Source organism: Cervus elaphus, chromosome 18 (assembly GCF_910594005.1).
Source record: "Cervus elaphus chromosome 18, mCerEla1.1, whole genome shotgun sequence".
Classification (NCBI taxonomy): domain Eukaryota; kingdom Metazoa; phylum Chordata; class Mammalia; order Artiodactyla; family Cervidae; genus Cervus; species Cervus elaphus.
Window position 1 is genome coordinate 108,231,373 of NC_057832.1, and position 14,906 is coordinate 108,246,278.

Below are 14,906 nucleotides of genomic sequence, written 5' to 3' on the forward strand. Positions count from 1 at the left end.
TTCTTCTACCCTGATCAACCACCTTGGCATCGAAGCTGCACCAGGCTTGTCCTGCACCCTCTGCTTATCCTTTCGCCTGCCTGGCTGGTCAAAACCCACAGGATCACTCAACACGGTGACAGCGGGGTTACCTGTACACTTTAGACCCAGCCTGGAAAAGCTAAAAATGTTCATGGGTAAGTACCAGGCACATACTAAGCCCTATAAGTGTATTTATCTCATTCAATTCTAATAAAAACTCTATGAGATAGTTTTAAGTGATTCCATTTTACAGAGAAGCATATTTACAAAATATCAGGGAGACTAAGTTATTTACACATTCAGGGAGAAGTAATATAATAGCAAATGGGGCATTTATTCTGTATGCACCAGACTCTTCTGGGTGTTTTACCTATAAAATCCATTTTACTCATCTGAGAAACTCTATAAGGACTATTATTATACCCATTTTACAGACGAGGAAACAGAGACACAGAGATGATATTTGCTCAAAACCACATAGCAAGTAAACAGAAAAGCCAAGATTTAAACACAGGCTTTCTGATTCGAAATCACAGGCTTTTAACCACTGTGTAATGTTCATTTATTGTAAAATATTTACAAACACTTTTAGAAAGTCCCCTCAGCTCTGATGCTCAAATATTTTGCAATTTGATTCACAAATAGATGCTCAACAGTTAATCAATGCAGCTGTAGAAATTTACATTATGTAAAAATCAAACCCTTCATTAATATATATAAGTGCTATTAATAATATAAGCACAGAAATGTTCTATTAAAGAGATTATCTCTGGGGAATCAGATTGTAGGAACAGGAAAGGCAAGAAAGCCAACCCATTTTTAATAACTTTTGCATTATATGGAGTTTTAATCACATGTATTGTTGTTGTTCAGTCACGTTCTACTCCTTGCCACCCAATGGACAGGAGCACACCAGGCTTCCCTGTCCTTTACCATCTCCTGGAGTTTGCTCAAACTCATGTTCATTGTGTTGAAGATGTATTATTTTTCTTTATAATAAAAAGAATAAAACATTTAAAAAATCTAAATATTACTAGGAAAAAATTTATTATCTTCAACACCCCGCCCTGCCTTTCACCCTCACATTTTTCTCTCCAACTAGTGGGCAGATGACAAAATTGAATGCAGAGTAGAGACTAAACCATTTCCCAGGTAGCTTAGTGGTAAAGAAGCCACCTGCCAATGCAGGAGACACAAGAGATGCAGGTTTGATCCCTGGGTTGGAAAGATCCCCAGGAGGAAGAAATGGCAAGCCACTCCAGTATTCCTGCCCGGAAAAGCCCACGGACAGAGGAGCCTGGGAGGCTAGAGGCCATAGGGTCGCAAAAGAGCTGGACATGACTGAGCATGCACGCAGAGACTGGATTACTCAGTTTTGAAAGGTTAAATACACTATTCTCCCTTTGTCTGTGAGGAGTAAAATTGGGCAGATAGGATTTGCTGATGCATCAGATGGGGGCTGTGAAGGGAACAGACAGGACAGTAGAAGCAATGATATTCAAAGGAAAGGAAGGTCAATCAGACCTTAAAAATCACACCCATCTATACTCCTCTGCCCGCCTGCTACTCGTGAAACTCCTAGAACCAAAGATAAAGCCTTCCAGTCTACAAAAATAACAACTTGCATTTATTTTTAGCACCTTGCAGCTTACAAACAAAGAGGTCAAGGACTTAACCTCTTTTGATAAAACTTAAAATGCAAGTGTCAAGTAAAAACCAATCCTGGGTGATGCTTGCTGTTTTTATGAGAGAGGGGAGGTAGGCAGAAAGTGGGAGAACTCAAAACTGAAGAGAGGGTGAACCCCAAGAGAGGAGAGATCAGAGAACCAATTTTAGGGCCAGTATGATCCCTCAACTAAAAGACACTTGTTCTTGCAAGGAAAGCTGTGACAAACTTAGCATATTAAAAAGCAGACATCACTTTGCCAGCAAAAGTCTGTATAGTTAAAGCTATGGTTTTTCCAGTAGTCATGTATGGATGTGAAAATTGGACCATAAAGAAGGATGAACATCGAAGAATTGATGCTTTCGAACTATGGTGTTGGAGAAGACTCTTGCGAGTCTCTTGGACTTCAAGGAGATCAAACCAGTCAATCCTAAAGGAAATCAACCCTGAATATTCATTGGAAGGACTGATGCTGAAGCTGAAACTCCAATCCTTTGGCCACCTGATGCAAAGAGCTGACTCATTGGAAAAGACCCTGATGCTGGGAAAGATTGACGGCAGGAGGAGAAGGGCACGACAGAGGATGAGATGGTTGGATGGCATCACCGACTCAATGGACATGAGTTTGAGCAGGCTCTGACAGTTGGTGATGGACAGGGAAGCCTGGCGTGCTGCAGTGCATGGGGTCGCAAAGAGTCAGACATGACTTTGTGACTGAACAACAGCAACATTAATTCCTCTCAACTGTCAGCAAGTAAAACTGTGGTCTCAGGTTCTCTTCCAACAAAAAGAGCATAGAGAAAACGTTTATGAACCGTATCTGCCAAGTTCAGGTCCAGATGCTTGTGCTCATTTGGAGCACAAGTCTGCCATCTGGTGGTGATATGTGCTAAAGCCACAGTACCAGTGGCTTTGCACTAACATGCGTGCGTGACCTCGAAATCGCTTTGCACCTGAAGTTTGGGCAAAGGAACACCTTTGTTTGGCTCAAATCCAACTGAGGTAGATATAACAAACCAATCAGAGTTAACACATTTTTTAAAACTCTAGTTCTATGCAGTAAAATAAAGCAAATATAAAAGCAAATCCATACTTCTCTAGGAAAAAGTTAAGACGTTAATCATTGGAAGAAAATGCCAAAGTTGGGAACTTGGCTAGGATGCTAAATTGCTTATCTAATAAGCATATTTTCCAGGTAAACAAGTGCCTTTTAAAGAAGCAATTGTTAACCACCAAGGGTGTGGTTGAGAAGAAAGAGGCAGATGTTTGGGAAACTGCAGGGAAAATGGCCCAGTGGCTGGATATAGGGTACAAGTAGGATGTGTACTCAAATCTGGGGCAGTGTGTCACAGACACCTCCATGACCTGCTCTTCTATCTCAACACATGTTTGTGGATTTCATAGGTTCTAACACTTCCTTCTCCTCCACACAGAGGAGGGGAAGAAATCTCCTCAGCAAGACATTTTACATAATATTTAACCTCAGAAGACATTATTACCGGATCAATTCCAAACGGGTATGGATTTCCAGAGTACACTCCTGGAACGGCTGGGTCCAGCTGCAACAGTGGATTCGTTTTCAATACCTGCATGCTATTGAGAGCGAAAGGAAAAACAAAAACAAAGCCAGTGATCAACCAGAGGTAGGAAAAATACTACGGGAACATCAGTCATCCACTTGCAAGCACCCAATCAAAGCCTAACTGTTGGTGTGACTCACCAACTGTTTCATTCAATTAAGAAATAACCATGCTTCCCTGGCGGCCCAGGGAGTAAAGACACTGCCTGCAATGCTAGGAGACCAGGGTTCGATCCTGGGGTTGGGAAGATTCCCTGAAGGAGGAAATGGCAACCCAGTCCAGTATTCTTGCCTGGAAAATCCCATGAACAGAAAAGCCTGGAGGCTACAATCCATGGGGTCACAAAGAAACTGACTTTCACTCGCTGAATAAGCACTATGTGCTAAGCTACAGAAAATACCCTCTGGCTCCCAAGGAGGTCACAGTCTGAGTTTCCCAAGGGCTCTCAGCCCGATGAGGTAAAGAAAAAACTACCCTACATCAAAAAAGAGGCAGGGGAAGGGGTGACAGGAGCATACGTACATGCACACTCAGTCGTATCTGACTCTTTGCGACCCTATGGAGTGTATCCTACCAGGCTCCTCTGTCCAGGGCATTTCCCAGGCAAGAATGCTAGAGCGGGTTGCCATGTCCTTCTCCAGAGGATCTTCCTGGCCTAGGGATTGAACCCACATCTCCAGTGTCTCCTGCACTGGCAGGCAGGTTCTTCCAGCTGAACACCAGGGAAGCATAGAAGAAATAAAATCCAGCCTTGGGACCAGCCTGGGAAATCTCCCCTGGGGGCACAAGAGCTGATCCTGGAGGAGTGAACTGGCTTTCACACGTGGCCCCTGACCTCCGGGAACTAAAATTATGGTCCATTGACTGCCTTTAAATCTGTGTCCCTTTCTCACTCAGAAGTACAAATGTCAAAGAGCAAGAACTTCTTACTGTCTGTGCAAACCTAACGGGGTTAAGAACATTAGGGCTTAATTTTTTTTGTTTTTGTTTTTAAGAGCACAAGTCTATGAAGGGACCCAAGACTGAGTATTTGAAAGGATGAAGAACAGAACGTCGGTGACGTAGGCTGCCTAGAAACACATTCCCTCCCTCCTGCAGCTAGTGTGGTGGTGGTATTTGTAGCCCAGTTCGGGGAGTTCAGGAAGCCTGATTACGCTGACCAGGCCCTCAGCAACAGTGGAGGCAGCTGGGCCTGACTGGCCATCTCACACCCAGACCCCGGTCCAAAAGGCACGCCTCAGTGCAAATGCCTGGATTTCACTATCAGAGATGTGTTTGTGTGACAAAATAAAAAGAGGAAATTGGCCTGGTGCCCACAGCCAAGCCATAGTATCTGCCGTTGAACATAAGCAATTTCACAGAACATCAGATAAGGCCACAGGGTGACCATGGTGGATCAAGACAAAAACAAGACCATTCCACAATCATATCTAATGTCAAAACATGGACATTTCAAGATAAGGACACTATCCAAACCCCAAAAATGACCTAACCTTCCCCTTATCCTCCCTGAGGCCAAATCCTCAAAGCCCTTCTAATAGCCTCTTACTGAGAGTGGTGCATGGTTCCCAGTGAAGGAGGTTGTGACAGTGTCTCTATCCCACTGTCAGGGTAAGCAGGCCCAAGACTTAGCTTGTAGCCGGTAACCAAAACCCTCTACTGTGCCCTCTGCCACTCTGATGGATGCCTGTGGCTTCCCTTCGCCTCCCTGCTCAAGCCCATCCATGTGTGGGTATGGGACCCAGCCTGGGGCCTCAGTCCAGGCATGGCCTCAAAAGTCTGGAATTGGGGGCAGAGGTCATTTGCCTGCACACAAAAGAACAATATTCTGACCCACGTTTACAGAGTGACAGCCAACCATCGGACTCTGACCTTTCCCAGGCACACTCCAGGGCAAATGAAAATTTGGGTGCATGGTTTGATAAAGTTTTGCCAATTTAACACGTTTCTGAGTCTATCACTATGCTTATGAGTGCAAACCTGAAGAGCAGCAGTAAGCAAGCTGTCTTCAAATGGATGAAAGTTTTGTTCTTCCAGGCATCTCTCCAGGATATTAATTGCAAAAAAAAAAAAAAAAAAAAAACCATAGACATGGCCATCTGTAATTGGAATCTTGCAAAATGTTTTCTTCTTCATTTTTATTTATTTATTAACATTCCTGTCCTCTACTACAGGGCACTTGGACCCAGCAGAGGGACTAAAAGGAGATTCACGGAGCCTCGGTAACACACACCCAGCACTACCATAGCCCCTCTGAGCCCCCCTTCAGTCAGCACCAAGCCCTCACATGCACTTAGGACGCTCCACATCAAAAGGAACCCTGCGCTGAATCTTTCCTAAGAAATCCTGGGATGAGATGGATGGTGTTTTCTCTTTCCCCACTTACAATATGCAGCGCAGATTTAGCAAGCAGGTAAGACCCTTGACATGCCTTCAATAGAAAGTCCTACTGTGCTTGAGAGAGAAAACATGGAGGAATGACTGTGCTTCCGGTCAGGCATCTGTCTCTCCTTTCTCGAGGTGCTCTCCTGTCACTTCCCCTGGATGCTCCAGGGCAAGACAGAGAAACCCGAAACTGACCTGAAGCATCTGTGGGGCAGACGTGAGCAACATTACCTGAGGCTTTTCAGCCTTGGTATATAGCCCCTATTTCCTGGTGGCTCAGCGGTAAAGACCTGCCTATCAATGCAGGAGACACAGGTTCAATCCCTGGGTCGGGGAGATTCCCTGGAGAAGGAAATGGCAATCCACTCCAGTACTCTTGCCTGGAGAATCCCATGTACAGAGGAGCCTGGCGGGCTTTAGTCCACGTGGCCACAAGAGTCAGACACGACTGAGCTACTAAAACAACAACAGTAAAGTAACCTGGAAGCTCCCTGGTTATCTCGTGTGATGCCGGCAGCCTGGGGTCCCCCAAAGATCACAAAGTCGTCAACATTCCCGTTGGTTTCCCTTGAAGCTCCCTCTCCTCCACTGTCCTCCTCCCTCAATTCATCACACTGACCCACTCCTCAAATTTGAAAATCTTTCTCCCTTTCCCCAATCTCCACTCCTGAAGTGCTGTTTCCATTCTGATGACTGTGTGTCTGAAATATGGCACAATAACCAGGGATGCCTGCGGGAAGTGTGCCTCAGGCGAGGGGATGCGGAGAGTTTCCAGGTCTCTCCTTCCTAAAGCCAAGACTTCTCCCCACCAGCCAGCCCACAATATCCCCTGCCTTCCTCACCCTGTCACCCGCAAGGCAAATACAGGGAATGAGCAGTGCAAAACCTCTTCCTTTGCTTTTAACCAGTCAAGCTGTTCTGAGCAGTCAAAGATAATGCCCTTCTGCTAAGCCTGGGGCTTTGAACACTGGAAACCAATCATTTATACAGCTCAACACCTGCATCAGTCTCTCTTCAAGCAAAGCCTCCTAAGCACGTGAATGCATAATTTCACTCTCTTTCCGATTCCAGGCCAAGCAAGAAAGTTTCAATGCCACCTTCTTCTCCCAAAGTCTTCTTGCTTTCATGACTGCTACTCTGATGCCCAGTTTATACCTGACCCACCCTTGTTTTCACAACACTGCCTGGGAGTGGGATGCATTCCAGGATACCTACACAATTTGACTGAAGTTTTGAAAAAACTTTCCATGCATTACAGTGACCAGCACAGTTAACTGAGGAAGTGACACAAGGTCTCACACTCCATAGATAACGCTGAAGTATTTGTTCAATTGGTGGGCGCACCTCTGAGCAGAACCAGGCACAGAAGGCCCCGGGCATGCGAACTGAGTCCACCTGGATGACCAGTGAGTGACCCACCTCTGTCCCAACTTACCTCCATGTGCCATTTCTGAACATGGGTTGGACACTCCAGGAAGAGCCGAAGATGTTCAAAGACTTGGAGAAGCAGTCGTTGTAGATCAAGCCCGTGTAGATGGAGAAGATGCCCATGAGGAGGATGAGGTAGCGCCCATGGAAGAAGGTGTTCCAAATCTGGCCCCAGGAAGTCAGAGGACAACCGTCAGTGGGCTCTGAACCAGACCCCAGAGACGAGTTTTAAGGAGGCCCCCAGCACCACCGGACAGCTGCAGCCAAGACCCAGGCGTCCTGCCCAGAGGGGCCGTGTCGGCCGCCAGGCGGGGGTCAAAGTGATCCAGACAGAAAGGGCACACCCACCCGGGTCTTCCTGAGCTTCTAGAGCTGATCCAGAAAAGTCCTGAAATGGCAGTTATTGTGGAAACAAACCACATAGCCTCACAGCCTTTAATTCAGCCTTGGTTAGAAAATGTAACTGAAGAAAAGTGTCCGCTGTAACAGATGCGCTTGAAAGTGAGCAACTGCTGTCTTACTCCTTCCAGGAGACAAGAACAGAGCTGCCATTTACGCTGCTAAATTGCATTCGAGTCAAACCTACACTTGTGACATTGAGGGGGCTTCTCTGGTGGCTCAGACGGTAAAGAATCTGCTGGCAATACAGTAGACCTCGCTTCGATCCGACTCAGGAAGGGCCCCTGGAAAAGGGAATGGCAACCCACTCCAGTATTCTTGCCTAGAGAATCCCATGGACAGAGGAGCCTGGCGAGCTAGTCCATGGGGTTGCAAAGAGTCAGACATGACTAAGGACTAACACGTCACTTTTACTGATAACGCTGAGTCTCTAAGCACATCCACTAAGAAGAGGAAAGCACTTTCTGAAGACTGGTTGATATATATCAGTCATTCTCAAAACTGCTTAAGTATGAGACTTTAAATATTAATTATAGGAAAGCATATTTGTCAAGATGCTTGTCATGGAAAACACTATTGGACATAGGTTGATTCTCCCACTAACCCTGTTTATGATTGACTAGCTATGACATCATTGAACTAGCTTGACTTAAGTCAACTAGTATTAAAGATGGCAGGTATTCTTAAAATTCAGGATAGAGTTAAAAGGTATGCATCCAGCTTATAAATTGTACTACAATGGACACAAAGTGATACTAACTGATTAACCATAAAGAAAGTTGAGCACCAAAGAATTGATGCTTTTGAACTGTGGTGCTGGAGAAGACTCGAGAGTCCCTTGGACTGCAAGGAGATCCAACCAGTCCATCCTAAAGGAAATTAGTCCTGAATATTCATTGGAAGGACTGATGCTGAAGCTCCAATACTTTGGCCACCTGATGCGAAGAACTGACTCATTGGGAAAGACCCTGATGCTGAGAAAGATTGAAGGCAGGAGGAGAAGGGGACGACAGAGGAGAAGATGGTTGGATGGATGACATCACCGACTCAATGGACATGAGTTTGAGCAAGCTCTGGGAGTTGGTGATGGACAGGGAAGCCTGGCGTGTTGCAGTCCATGAGGTGACAATGAGTCAGACATGACTGAACTGAACTGATTAAGTTGATACAATGCAGGCTTGAGTTGTCTCAATCTTCACAATACTGTGAAGGGACTTCATGGAAAATATGGAAATTTCAAGTGTGAACTGATGTGAAGACATGATATTCAGGATTTCTCAGTGTTACATAAAGACACTGAGAATGGGCTGATTGTAGAAGGGCTCTGCCATGAAAAAATAGTTGTGATATTTTGAGTGAAAAAAAAAAAGCAAGCTACAAATTAACATGGACTATTTCATCTCAATTTTAGAAAATTATATACTTGTGTATAAGCACAGAAAAAAAGCATTAATTGTAATTTTCTCTAGGTAGTTAGATTATTGTATTTTCCCAATTTTTACAAGAAACATATATCACTTTTCTAATCAAAGGGGGGAAAAAATCAATGTTGGAAAGAAAAGTAAAGAAAAAGATCAATACTTCATTGAAAAATATACAATAAACAAAGATGGTACTGTACCAAACCATCCAAAGGATTTACCTTTGGCCAGGAATTTTTATGCTGAATTCTAGTCCCTTTTTTAACTTTCCATCTTTCCCTTACTTTTCAAAACATGTTATTTCCACAGTGAAAACAACAGACACATTTTTCATATTCTACTTATAACCTCCAAGGAAACAAGTGAGACAGTTGATGGGCACCCACCTCATTGGTCGACTTTTGAGCGAGCAAGTGTTTCTCATTAAGGACCATCCAAAGGGCTGCCAGGAACATCACAGTTCCATGACCACAGTCTCCAAACATCACGGCGAACAGGAAGGGGAAAGTGATGATGGTGTAGGGAGCTGTAGAGGTGAGATCACAGCGGCCTGAGTCCTCCCAACATTCTTTCAGCCACATCAAAGATTTCCCTACCAGGCTCCATGACCTACAAGCTAGTCCCTTGCGTCTTTCTGACTCTGTCGTCCCTCACCATCCCCACCCCTGACACTCACTTAGCCCTTACATACATTAACTCTTCAGTTGGTAAATATTATTACTCCCCACTTTACAGATGAGCTGAGTTATGGAGCAGCTAAGTGACCTTCTGAAACTCCAATACTTTGGCCACCTGATGTGAAGAGTCAAATCACTGGAAAAGACTCTGACGCTAGAAAATATTGAAGCCAGGAGGAGAAGGGGGCAACAGAGGATGAGATGGTTGGATAGCATCACCAACTCAATGGACAGGAGTTTGAAACTCCGGGAAATAGTGGAGGACAGGGAAGCCTAGCATGCTGCAGTCCATGGGTCGCAAAGAGTCAGACATGATCTAGCAACTGAACACCACCAACAAAAGTGACTTTCCCCAAGATCACAAAGTTTAATGGGATTTAAAACCAGTTTCCTCTCTCTACGTGCTTTCTGTACCCTGTCCACTACCACCTTTTGTTTGTTTTCCAACCATTCACATGCACCACACACCTCCAGCAGTTACTCACAGGACCCTGCAATACAGGTCACAAATTAGATTCAGACCCAGGCTGGAGAACAGCAGCACCATAAACTGCTTGGCTAATGGACATCTGGTCTACCCCCTTACTTTACAAATCAGACTCAGTGATACAGTATCACTGAGAATCCAGTCTTCTGACTAAAAGTCCTATCTGTGCCCATTGCCATCTCTCCCACACAACACTATGTGACTATGAAGATGCCTAAGATGACCCTCACTGAATCAGTAAGAAAATGAAAACTGAATTTGTCTGCCTGAGAACAGGTGAAATCCTGTCAAGGAGCAAATCTTGCTAATCACCATTTCAAAAGACAATTTGGGGCATTAGAAAACCAAGTAAGATTTTAGGAATGTCACAGTTCAAAGCAATGAATTGCCAAGGTCACCGCTGTGATAAATCTTATTCAATTTTCATTTCAAGCTGCCTGGTTGAGAAACACATCAGATTCCTTTACCTGGGTTCATCTCCCGGTAACTGCCTATGCCATATGCATCTACAATATTCTGGAAGCCAGCTGTGAATTTATTTGTCCTGTTAAAGGTGGGAGGAGCTGTTTTAGACTGCACTGCTGTCAAGATGGGGACCATGGAGGAGCCACTTAGTTCCTGCAAAAAGAACATATGAGAAGATGTCAGGAAGAAAGCCATCGGCTGGGTGTAAGCACATGGATCACAGTCCAACTCCTGTCACTTACTCGGTGAACTTGGGACAATTTCTTAACCTGAGACTCATGATATCATCTGAAGTTAGTACTTATGTAATTTATCTTAAAGGAGAGTTGTCAAAGAGAGTCGAGTTCCTCCTGATTCTCTGGCAATCTCCATCCTCAAGCTCCTGCAAATGTTATGCACAGTTCTAAGCCCTCTGCTCTTCCTCCCTTCCTTCCTACTTACTCTCTCAAGAGTTTATTCCTTTTCCAAATTTTGTTTCTATATTCCCAATGGCCTTGACCCTCTCCCAAATTTCAATGGGGCAAATAGGTGATGAGACAGGCCCCCCACTGGGCAGAGAGAGGACTCAAGAGCACGGCAGGAGTTACACAGGTGTGTGAGTGCTGAGCACAGCGGCAGGCGTGGGGAGCCAGCCACTGCCTGCGTTCTGGCTATTGTTGCAGGTGTCTGGTTATCTGTCTTTCCAGCCCGACAAAGCTAATGGAGTGACAGCACATCAGTGCCCAGTACACTCTTGCTAAGATCAAAGAAATGTTGCCTGTGGGTCAAGCACTGAGAAGAATAGGCATTTCTGACATGTGCCCACACACTGGGTAAGGACCGAAGGCGTAAAGACAGAGACAATCCTACCAGGTAAGGGGCACATGATCTAGGAGGCTAGCAATCTGAACACCTGGCAGGGGGCCCACTCAACTGGACATGACCCCCCCCACCCCCTGCGCCCCCATCCCCACAACGCACCACGCCTTGCTCCAGTGCCCTCCTGATGCGCGCGGTATCTGCCACCGGGAACCAGATCTCAGCGATCACACACTGCTGGGTGACGTCGATGTTGCACATGTTCAGGATGTGGTAAATGGCCTTCATCTTCTGCACCTTGATGACCCAGGAGTGCCAGTTGGCAGCTGCTTCTTGCAGGAGGCTCTGACGGTGAGACTCTGTCTGTGTTAACACCTGGCCGAGAAAACAGCACCCACAAAACAAAGGACACTCAGGGAGATGCCAGATAGCATGGCAAAAATGCAGGATAGCCAGACCTGGAGGCGTCCTTGGCTCCTGGCCACTCCTCTGCCTCGCAGTTCTCACCAAGCCTTGACCTGCTGGACTAGAGGTTAAAGTCCTGAGGCCAGGACTGTATCTTCCTTTTCTTCTAAACTCCTTATAGTACTATTGTGATGGGTTGAATGGTGTCCCCGCAAAAGACATGCTGAAGTCCTAAGACTGGTAGCTGGGAACATGATCTTACTTGGAAATATGGGCTTTGCAGATGTGATCGTGTTAAATGAGGTCATGCTGGAGTAGGGTGGGCACTATTCCAGTATGACCAGTGTTTTGTAAGAAATTTGGACACTGAGGCCCACAGGGAAGATGCATGCGATGGAGGCAGAGACTGGAGTGACGCATCAACAAAGCAAGGACGAGCAAGGATGGCTGACAGCCACCAGCGGCTGGGAAGATGTCTTAGTCCACTCAAGCGGCTATGATAAAATATCATAGACTGGTGCTTTGTAACAAAAAATTTTCCCAGTTCTGGAAGGTGGAAGTCTGAGATTAGCATGGTTGAAGGCCCTTGTCTCGGCTGCAGACTTCAAAGTCTAACACAACATGGCACAAGGGGCAAGCCAGCTTTCTAGAGTCTTTTTAAAAGGGCATTAATCCCATGCAGGAGAACCCCAATCTCATGAACTAATCACCTCCCAAAGGCCCCATCTCCCAATACCATCATCCAGGTCACTAGGTTTTTGGGGGTTTTGTTGCCTTTTATTTTTTGCTGCACTGGGCCTTTGTTGTAGCACACAAGCTTTTTGTTGCTGCACTCGGGCTTTCTCTAGTTGTGGCAAGCAGGGGCTACTCTCTTGTTAGGGAGCACGGGCTGTGGGGAGCACGGGCTCAGTAGTTGTGATGCATGGGCTTCGTTGCCCCCAGCATGCGGTATCTCAGTTCCTGGACCAGGGGTTCAACCCATGTCCCCTGCATTAGCAGGCAGATTCTTCACCACTGGACCACCAGGGAAGTCCTAGGCATTAGGTTTTTAACATTCAAATTTTGGGGTGATATAACATGCAAACTGTAGCAGAAGAGGCAAGCAAGGATCCTTTCCTAGTGCCTTTAGAGGAAGCCTGGCTCTGCTGACACCTTGATTTCAGACTTCTCACCACAGAACCGTGAGAGAATAAATTTCATTATTTTAAGCAACCCAGTTTGCAGTAATTTGTTACATCAGCCAAAGGAAACTAATATATCTATCGAAATACCTTACATACCAAACCTCTCCAATAAATGGCAAGCGAATTAATGAATGAAGGAATGATAGGTGATCTGGCCCACATAGGATTTGTTTAAATGGAACCAGTTTTTGTTCTGATGATACAACCCAATAACCCTTTCAGTAACCATTACACAGGGCTACCCAAGACATCTGAAACCTAAGCGTAAGTCTAGGCTAACTTTCATCCTCCTCATGAGACTTTTGCTTTGTTTTGGCTGTGCCACCTGGCATGCAGGATCTCGTTCCCTAACAGGAATCAAACCCGAGTTCCCTGCAGAGGAAGCACAGAGTTCCAACCCCTGAACCCATAGGTAAGTCCCTCCTCATGCAGTTTTCATAAAACCAGGCAAAATATTCGGGGGAAAGGACTTCAGGGGTAATTGCTTCAAGGAAAGAGTCTCCCTGACAAGTGACAAAGAGGGAAGAGAGAGGATTAGAGAATCAAACACTGCTTTTTCTGGGAAGATGAACACACACACATCTAATTTCTAAAGATACTCATTGAGGACCTAGAACTGTGCTGACCTAAATAAAAATAAAAATCCACTCCCCCAGGGGCACCAGCCACATTTCAAATGCTCAGGGGTGACATGTGGCTCACGGCTATGACACTGGACTCGCACGTCATATAACATTTCTGCCACCACCTATTGGACAGGGCTGATCTGGAATACACCATTTGATATAGGCCAGTGGCTTTCAGGGATTACTCACAAAGCTTATGACTATTATTGAAGAAAAGTCCTATGTTTTGAGAGCCATCCTAGGTGACAACAGATTCAGTAAGAGGATATGAACTGGGGGCGTTTTCATATGTGAAACCTGACTCACTGCCTTGACAGAATTAATTGCTTGGCTCACACAACCAGGCAATTCTATGGAGAAAAAAATCAGCAAGACTGGCTGTTCGCCTTCACTGGCTAGTGAGTTATATCACAGAGGTGGCCCAGGCCAGTCTGGCAATAAAAGGTTCCTTTTATCAGCCTGGGGTGGGGAACTGAAGGCTAACAAGGGCTGTGGTTAACTCTAAGCCCAGGCAAAGCATCCCTGACAAGCAGAATCACCACGAGCTTAGTGAATGCCATCCGTCTCCTAATTATGAAGCCTTCTGCAGCAACAGCAAGACAAGCATAGCAGACATTCCAGCCAACCTTGGAGCAAGGAATGGCAGGTGTTTACGTCACACGCCTGAACGCCTCACTCACGGTGAATAAATCTTCCAGCCTCATGTTGACACCCTGCAGCATCTCTTTGCGCTCCGACGCCAGCTCTGGGCATGGGTACACAGTGGCTCGAAACCTGTGTTTCAAACATTCCACAGGACACACGTGGGTGACTGCCAAGAAGCACAGGCACATCCTTTTCTACTAACCCATCCCTTGTCCACTTTGGTTAGATGACCACCTTCCCCCACAGTAACCATCTAGTGAGCAGCCAGACAATGGATCTCATCCTACGGTTCCCAACACATTGCTCACACCACCTGAATTAAACCTGCGGCTCTATTATATGAATGGGCTCCACTCAAACCACAAAACCCACCAACTGTTATATAAAAACAACTGCAAGCTTGACTAGTCTCTTCTTCTCCCCAGAACTTACTGTGTTGGTGTCTTTTCTCTACTGAATTTCTGCTTCTAAGGGGCTGCACATAAGATGATTCAGTAACCTCAGAAACAACTAAGCATGCAGTTTGCTTGTTCTTTAGCAGCTGATAAAGGGGATGTGAAGAAATCAACTGAAATGTCTTTTTCGACCTTTTAAATTTTACTCATCAAGATCTCTCTGTTCCTATTCCCACAGTTACTAGAAAGCAGTTGCCTTTTTAGCACTACTATCAAACGTGGGAAAGTTATTCTAAAACCTTAAGCAACCTCAAAGAAGCTCTA

General features: G+C 45.5%; 1 protein-coding gene across 4 annotated transcripts in view; it reads right to left on the reverse strand.

Moving 5' to 3' along the window:
• Positions 1 to 14,906, reverse strand: part of ATP6V0A4 (ATPase H+ transporting V0 subunit a4) — a 67,395-nt gene that overhangs the window by 16,763 nt on the left and 35,726 nt on the right. For all 4 annotated transcript variants that reach the window (XM_043873313.1, XM_043873312.1, XM_043873311.1 and 1 more), the window contains 6 exons: positions 14,223 to 14,316; positions 11,490 to 11,702; positions 10,532 to 10,682; positions 9,287 to 9,426; positions 7,088 to 7,245; positions 3,187 to 3,280 (listed from right to left, as the gene is read on the reverse strand). In XM_043873313.1, coding sequence (XP_043729248.1) covers positions 3,187 to 3,280; positions 7,088 to 7,245; positions 9,287 to 9,426; positions 10,532 to 10,682; positions 11,490 to 11,702; positions 14,223 to 14,316 — 850 coding nt within the window. The remainder of the gene's footprint in view (positions 1 to 3,186; positions 3,281 to 7,087; positions 7,246 to 9,286; positions 9,427 to 10,531; positions 10,683 to 11,489; positions 11,703 to 14,222; positions 14,317 to 14,906) is intronic.